This window comes from Phyllostomus discolor, chromosome 2 (genome assembly GCF_004126475.2).
Source record: "Phyllostomus discolor isolate MPI-MPIP mPhyDis1 chromosome 2, mPhyDis1.pri.v3, whole genome shotgun sequence".
Lineage (NCBI taxonomy): Eukaryota > Metazoa > Chordata > Mammalia > Chiroptera > Phyllostomidae > Phyllostomus > Phyllostomus discolor.
Window position 1 is genome coordinate 7,703,289 of NC_040904.2, and position 7,732 is coordinate 7,711,020.

General features: G+C 51.8%; 1 protein-coding gene across 1 annotated transcript in view; it reads right to left on the reverse strand.

Annotated features, from left to right (window-relative positions):
• Positions 1–1,188: 1,188 nt before the first annotated feature.
• Positions 1,189–7,732, reverse strand: part of PRDM15 (PR/SET domain 15) — an 81,258-nt gene continuing 74,714 nt past the window's right edge. Inside the window, exon 20 of the mRNA XM_036019836.1 lies at positions 1,189–1,441. Within this exon, the coding sequence (XP_035875729.1) occupies positions 1,189–1,441 (253 nt within the window). The remainder of the gene's footprint in view (positions 1,442–7,732) is intronic.

Genomic DNA, 7,732 nt, shown 5'->3' on the forward strand with positions numbered 1-7,732 from the left:
TGAGAAGATTTTAAATGAACACAGCAACTCATTTAGTTGAAATGCTTTAAATAAATCCTGAAAAGGCACAAAACATAAAGAGCTGTCATTTGTTCACTGAAGATGTTTTATTATTTGTTACTGATTTATTTGTAACCCTTAAAAAATATCCCCAAAACAGTTTGAGATTGAGCATATACGAATTAAAATTTAAAGCTTTTAACATTAGTTTTAAAATATAATAAATCTTATCAGAATGCTAAATAAGACAAATTGAATATTAAATTTAATTTTCCATCTTGAAGAGCTGTAGAAACTTTCTGAATAAAGAAATCTTGCCCTGGCTGGTGTAGCTCAGTGGTTTGAGCTTGGGCTACAAACCAAAGTGTTGCAGGTTCGATTCCCAGTCAGGGTACATGCCTGGGTTGCAGGCCATAACCCCCAGCAACCACACATTGATGTTTCTCTCTCTCTCTCTCTCTCTCTCTCTCTCTCTCTCTCTCTCTCTCTCTCCCTCCCTTTCCTCTCTAAAAATAAATATATAAAATCTTTTAAAAAATTGGAAACCATGATCATCTTAATATTTGTGGAAAAAAAAAAAGAAATCTTATCCATAGTTGTGTAAGTATTCACAATCTCCGAAACGATGGAGCTCACTACAGTGTCAAAAATTTATACGAATGAAAACCTTTCATCAAAGCATAGTTTCACTTTTAATATATTTTACGTTAAAAAAAATTGACCGAGTGAAAGAAAAATATCAGGTGAAACTATGGTGGTGCGAGTGTTGCATCTCGGGCGTGGGAGGTGGCCGTCGCGAGAAGTGCCAGGGTGGGCGGTGCCAGGTGACCAAAACAAACCCGGCGCACCGGGCTCCGGGCCAGGGGATTCCCGGGAGATGGAGGCCCGAGGGCAAAGCGCTCTGACCGGGGACAGCTACCCGGCGGGGAGCGCTGGGGGGGAGGGCCGGGAAGTGCCAGCCACCAGGCTTCTGCGGACGTTTTCCCTGAGAATTCTTAAGCCCGCGTCCTCCGGGCACAGCGCTTCTCAATAGGCGCCTCTGCCGTCCAAGTCCCCGGGTGTGCCCGGCCACGAGCGGATGTCCCCTTCCCCACGCAGCCACCTATCTCCGCGCGCTGGCCCCGCGAGCCGGGCGAGGGCCAGAGCTGCCTCTGCATCCCGCGGTGGGGGCCGGACCGACCCTGCAGGCTAAGGACGAGGCTGGAACGGGGACCCTCCTGGGTGGGACCCCGGCACCCGGACCGTGGGCGAGTTGGCTGGTCCTTGCATAGGGGGAATAGGGTCCCTTCTTGGGATGGCCGCGGGGCTCCATGGAGACAGCGCGCCTGGCGCGCGCTGGGTGGTAACAGTGCCGTGTGTCTGTCGCCTCTGGTGGGCGCTCTGCTGCGTGAAGTGTAAACCCATCTCCTCGGGGTCCCGGGAGCAGCGCGTGGCCGACACACTGCTCCCAGGCGAACGGCTCAGCCAGTCTGAGACTGAGCAAGGCCCCGGTCCGGAGTGAAGCCAGCGGCCCCCAGGTCCTCCCGCTTGACCAGCCCGCGGTGAAGGGGCGGTGGAGACCAACTTCCGCACTGCCCACCCCATCCTCTCCTCCGACCCCCGCCTCCTTTCCCCCTCCCACCTCTGGCCCCTCCACCGCGCCTGCGCCCCGCCCCGCCCCGCCCGGCCCCGCCCCTGCCGCCGCACCTCCGAGCCCTGCTCCCGTCGGCCGGGAAGGTCCTCCCCCCAGCCAGGAACCCTTGCTCTCCTCGAAGGACAGCTCCTGCTGCAACTCGCAGAGCTGCTTTTGAGAAATTCCTGCATGATTTGAATGCTATGTGCTCAAAGAGCATAGCTTGTTCAGGGCTGCGATCCTGCGCCCACTAATTCCGAAGGAGTGGCTGGAGAGAACAGGGCACTGGATGCGCACCGTCACTGGCGAGGGTTCCCGAGCCACCCCTGGGGCTGGGGGAGAAAGGGTGGGGGTGGGGGGCACCGACTCCATCTTCTAGCTTTCCTCAAGAGAGTATTTCCTTTAACACAAACCTCCCTTTTCCGAGATGCCTCTGAATTGTGGGAGAATAGTGTGCATTTTTTTTAAATTGTTTTAAGCCACGTAGTTAGTGAATACTTGGCTATGGATGGCTGCCCCGGGAGACGGACAGACCCGCCTCCGTCCCAGGGACAAACATGCTTCTTCATCCCAAACCAGGAGACACGGGTTTTCCGTGCCCACTCGGGGCCTGCTGCCGGCCGCTGACCCATGAGCTCGGGTGAGGGGTCCGTGTGGGCAACTTGATGTCCTGCCTGATGACCTCGGAACTGGAACACGGGCTCTCCTGGGGCTCCGGGGTGCAGATGCGCCCTGCAGACCTTGGGACTTGTCCACCTCCAAAATGACACGGAGTCAATTCCTTAGGATACACACACACACACACCCCTGTTGGTTCTGTTTCTCCGGACAACCCTGATTTCACCTTAACCCTATTTTCTAAAGCTAGCCAGCCATTCTATTGGCAAAACGGCGCACTCGCCTGTTGGAAGGCTGTTTGTGGTTTATATTTCTTTCTTTCGTTTTTTAAAGCCGTTGCTAAGCCACTACAATGGAGGCTGACGCCGCTGGTCAGGGTCCAGTGCATGCCTGTCCAGGACGGGGGTCTTCCCTTGTCTGGGCAGCAGCAAGTGGGGAAGTGAGGTTTCCCCTCTTTGCAGCTGAAGCGGCCCCATTAAAACGATCTTCAAATAAGGGGTGTGAAGGTCAGGCTGGCCCCCGGCTCAGCTCAGTGGGGGGTGTGGGGAGGGCTCAGCTTTTACTGCTTCCTCTTCCCACCTCCACCCGAGCCCAGAGTGCCCCCTCCCCCACCCCGCCCCAGGGCTGCCCTGTCCACCACGAGGGCCGGGAGCCCTGCCTGCCCGTTGTTTCTGCCAGCGGGGTCCCTCCTATCGCTGCTCCAGATCTGACATTGCCAGCCAAGACTTCTCTTCCCAAGATGCCTATTTAGAAAGGAATTCTCCGCGGGTACTTCTCACACACACCCTGGTGGCTTTGCCAGGTTCTCAGGGGAGTGGTTCCCCAAGGTGGCCACCTGCCATCTGTGGGCCGAGCGGGGGAACTGCAGCTGAGGCCGCTGGGGGACCAGGACGGTCCCACAAGTGAGCCAGCCAGCCACAGAGTCACTCAACAAATATTTGTGGTGCACCAGCTCTGTGCCAGGCACGGCCCTTGCCACAGACAGCCCTGCCCTCCTGGATCTCTGGGCCTGGGCCTCAGAGGCAGACGGCAAGGTGCAGCAGCCATGGCAGCCCGAGGCGTTCCAGCCCTGCGGGCCGCCCGGTTCTCTTGCCTCCGTTTCCCCGACTGGAGAATGAGGAAGGTGAAACTAGGGCCCCTACTTCACAGAATGGTGGGGTTTAACGTGGGAATAGGGTAGCGTGTCCTCAGAACAGAGTCTGCGTGTCCTGTGCCCTGTGCACGTGTCAGCTCCGAGTGCCTTTCTTCTCTCAGTCTGGGCTGCTCTCAAGGGCTTTCCGTGCTACACTGACAATGTCTGATCCGCCATTAATCCCATCTGGTGTGTTTCATGACCGAAGCAGACAAATATAATAATATCGATTTATGTTCAATGAAATAGCAAGCTACAGGCATTTATATAATGAGCCCCATTTTTATTAAAATATTGTACAATTTGTAAAAGCAAAAGACTGGAAGAAACCTAAATCCCCATCACTGGAGCACTGAGTGAATGAGCATCATGCAGGGACATGAAGGAATACTATGCAGCCATAAAAAGGAGGGTGCTGTCTCAGTGATCACAGAGTTCCCTGTGCACACTGAGCAAGGTGGGGGGAAGCACACATATACACCACAGTTTATTCATGATGGGGGGGAGCTGGGAAGGCAGCCAGCTATCTCGGTCCATCTGTCTACCTGTTTATTATCTATTATCTATCTATCTGATCTGCTTCTATTTTAAGAGTAAGCATTGGGAGACTAAGCCAGAAGTATTTTGAAGGATACCTACAGGGATGGAGAGGGGAAGGCCCTGCCTTGCTTCGTAGATTTGACTTTGGAACCATGCAAATATTTTACAGACTTATGAAACAAATTCACTTTTTAAAAGCAGTCCCTAAGTATCAGAAATAAGACAAAAGAACCAAAAGTGTATCCCTTGGGTGGCCTGACCCACCAGAGCACAGCTATTCTCAGCAGCTTTAAAACGAGGAAATCAGCCCTGGCTGGTGTAGCTCAGTGGATTGAGCTCGGGCTGCAAACCAAAGTGTTGCAGGTTCGATTCCCAGCCAGGGTACATGCCTGGGTTGCAGGCCATGACCCCCAGCAACCGCACATTGATGTTTCTCTCTCTTTCTCTCTTTCTTCCTCCCTTCCCTCTCTGAAAATAAATAAATAAAATCTTAAAAAAAACCATGAGGAAATCTGCAAGTCACTCCTAGTGGAACATACACTAAGGACACAAACAACCACGCAAAAGAAAAAAAAGGCTTAAGGCTTTCCCAGTGCTTGTGCTGCGGGAGCTGTTTTCCGGGGACCGGTGTGTGTACGCGATACTCAGCCCCTGCCTGTCTCTGTGTCATGAGGAACGGAGAGCTGCGTGCAAGAGAACAAGTGTCAAGGGGCTCTGAACTTGAAAGGGAAACAATCAGCCCAGAATAATCTGAAAACTTAATAAAAATGGATAATGCATCCATGCCGTGCATTGGGCTGGCCATCCACTGTGATCCGAGTACACATCTGGGGAGAACAGCCCTCTCTCCCCCCTCGGTACCTCCTGCCAATTAATCTTACGTAAACACAAACTCCCCATTGCCACCGAAGTCACGCGTGTGGTTTCATGTAGCTCGCCTTTCGGCCACGCTAAGAACAGAAGGTGCGATACATCATTGAACATTTACTTAGAGTTTCTGAAAACGCCAACCGCCTCCTCAACTGATCAGTTCATTCTCTCCGTAAGCAACAACGAGATGATCAGGATGTCTTTTTTTTTTTTTTTTACTATTAATTTTAAAGTTTAGCAAAATATATTCACTTTTCTAGGGCCATGTGTCATTTTAAAGTTATGAAACAGTAGGTCCAAGGGACAGATGGAACGAGGGAAATAAGTTCTGCAGAGATCAGGGTTTCCATCGTTTTCGTAAGAGCCCTGTGCCGGCTCCCCACCCGAGGTCTGGGAGGTGCGTGCGGCGAGGCCACCCACCCCGTCACGGCAGGCGGCCAGGGGCCAGTCCCGTGTGCTTCCTCACGCAGCACACCCAGTCCTAAAGCTGGAGGGAACTCAGACGAAAGTGACTTTAATGAATGGAATCCTTAAATTAGTTTCAAGCACATCTCTGCTTTGTGACGACTCATCTCACTTGTAATTGAAAGCGTAAACAAACAATGCATTATTTAAACACTCACTTTTAATTTGTTGAGGGAAAGGTCAATGTTTATTATTAAAGGCTATGGCTCAAATGTAAGGCCCATCAGGGGGGAAGCAGGAAAACACCAAAGGAATGACTGTAGAATAATGAAAGAAATGCATTCATTTTTTAAAAAGATTTTATTTATTTATTTTTAGAGAGGGAAGGGAGGGAGATAGAGAGAGAGAAACATCAATGTGCGGTTGCTGGGGGTTATGGCCTGCAACCCAGGAATGTACCCTGGCTGGGAATCGAACCTGCAACGCTTTGGTTCGCAGCCCATGCTCAATCCACTGAACTATGCCAGCCAGGGAAATGCATTCATTTTTATAAACCTTTATCCCCAGACCGCCTTCCCTCTGGAGGCTAATGTACGTTTCTCTACCCTGTGTGTATGCGAACCAGGGCCTCCCCACTTGGCTGCCCCAGACCCCCCAGGACACGGTCAACCTGGAGTACCCCACACCCATCAGCCAGCACACAGAGGCCTGGCTGGCACGTCTACCTCCTGGCATTTGGGGACCTCTGGGGAAGTGCCCGGTGAAGCCCATGGGTCCCCCCGCCAGCCCTGCCTGTGCCCAGAGGAACTTCCAGACTGGTGGAGATTCGAGGAAAGCCTCCCCCGTGAGAGGCAGGAGACACTCGGAAAGGGGGGCGAGGAGGTACCGAGCACCAAAGCCTGGCGTGAAATCTCAGAGGAACGAGATGAAGCGGGAACGGAGTCTGGGAAGGAAGAGGACTGGAGGAGCAGGACGAACTCGGACATGAACACTTGCTAGTCAAAACCAAACATTTTCACAGCCAAGGAAACCTCCCCCGATCACCACAGAAGGCAAAGAGATACGAAGTGGAAGGAAAAGCCACGGCAGCTCAACGGCCCACTCCCAGGAGCCCCCAGGAGAGGGAGGACGAGCGGGTGGGAGCCGCCAGAGGAGGACACGGGGCTCCCCAGGCTGTTGGCAGCGCCGCGCTGGCTGGGACCTGCGGCGTGTGCATCGCGTCAATGAAGATAAAACTTGGTGAGAAAGAAAACGGGAGGGAAGGCGGTGTACAGCACCCCAGTTCCTCACACCCTTGTCTCCCACCCCTGCGGGCACACCTGCCTTAAGTCTCACCCCCGTGGTATGATTTCATTTCTCTTGGGTGAAGACCCAGGAGCAGAATTGCTAAGCAGTTGGGGAGAGGTGTGTTAACTTTATTTATTTATTTTTAAGATTTTATTTATTTATTTTTTTAGAGTGGGAAGGGAGGGAGATAGAGAGAGAGAGAGAGAGAGAGAGAGAGAAACATCATGTGGGGTTGCTGGGGGTTATAGCCTGCAACCCAGGCATGTACCCTGGCTGGGAGTATGTTAATTTTAAATGGTGTTGCCAAACGGCTCTCCACGGAAGCCAGACCATTCTGATCTCCCACCGACGAATGTCACGGTGTCTACATATAGGCACACATGCATATCTATGCACACACATGTACATGTGCATAAATACATATACACGGGACACATGCATAGGTGAACACACAACACACACATGCCTACACATACATATATGCACACGAGTGTGTAGACGTGTGTACATAAGACTTTTAAAACATTGGCTACTGCCCTGACTGTGTGGTTCAGTGGGTTGGGTGCTGTCGCCCAAAGCAAAAGGTCGCTGGTTCAATTCCCAGTCAGGGCACATGTTTGGGTGGAGGGTTTGGTCTCCCTTCTGGGCGTGAGTGACAGGTAACCCATCGCTGTTTCTCTCTCACATCGATGTTTCTCTCCCTCCCTTTCTCCTTCCTTTCTCCTCTCTCTAAAAATAAGTAAATACAATCTTTAAAAAATATTTGATACTGAATTATGCCTTCAAGAAGTAATATTACTATGAATGTCACAGTGGTTGCTTGCAGAGGCTTTTGTTTTGTTTTGCAAATTGAAGAGTTGAAATTCCAAATAACAATACCACATTGTTTTAATGTTTCTACTGGCTCCTCTTCAGTTAGCCACACGAGCTGTCCACTCCACACCTGCCCTCCAGGCACCGGGTTTGTCTGAACGTCTCCTTCCATCGAGGTTTCCGTGACAACAGGTAAGAGACACATCAGAAGATGACGGAGGAGGGCTGTAAGTCAGGGAACGTGGGTAGTACCCCCGTACAACAGATGCGGGCCAGGTGCTGGGTACTTAACTACAAATCTTGTACTGCCTTGAAGTAAATGGGCAGTCTTTCATGTAATAGAGCTGAGAGACTCTCCAGGTAGGCATGCAGAGCTCTCTGGCCCCAGCGGCAGCCAGTCTCTTTGAACTTGACATCAGGGCACATGGGGCTTAGGGAGCAGGTGCCCGCATCGT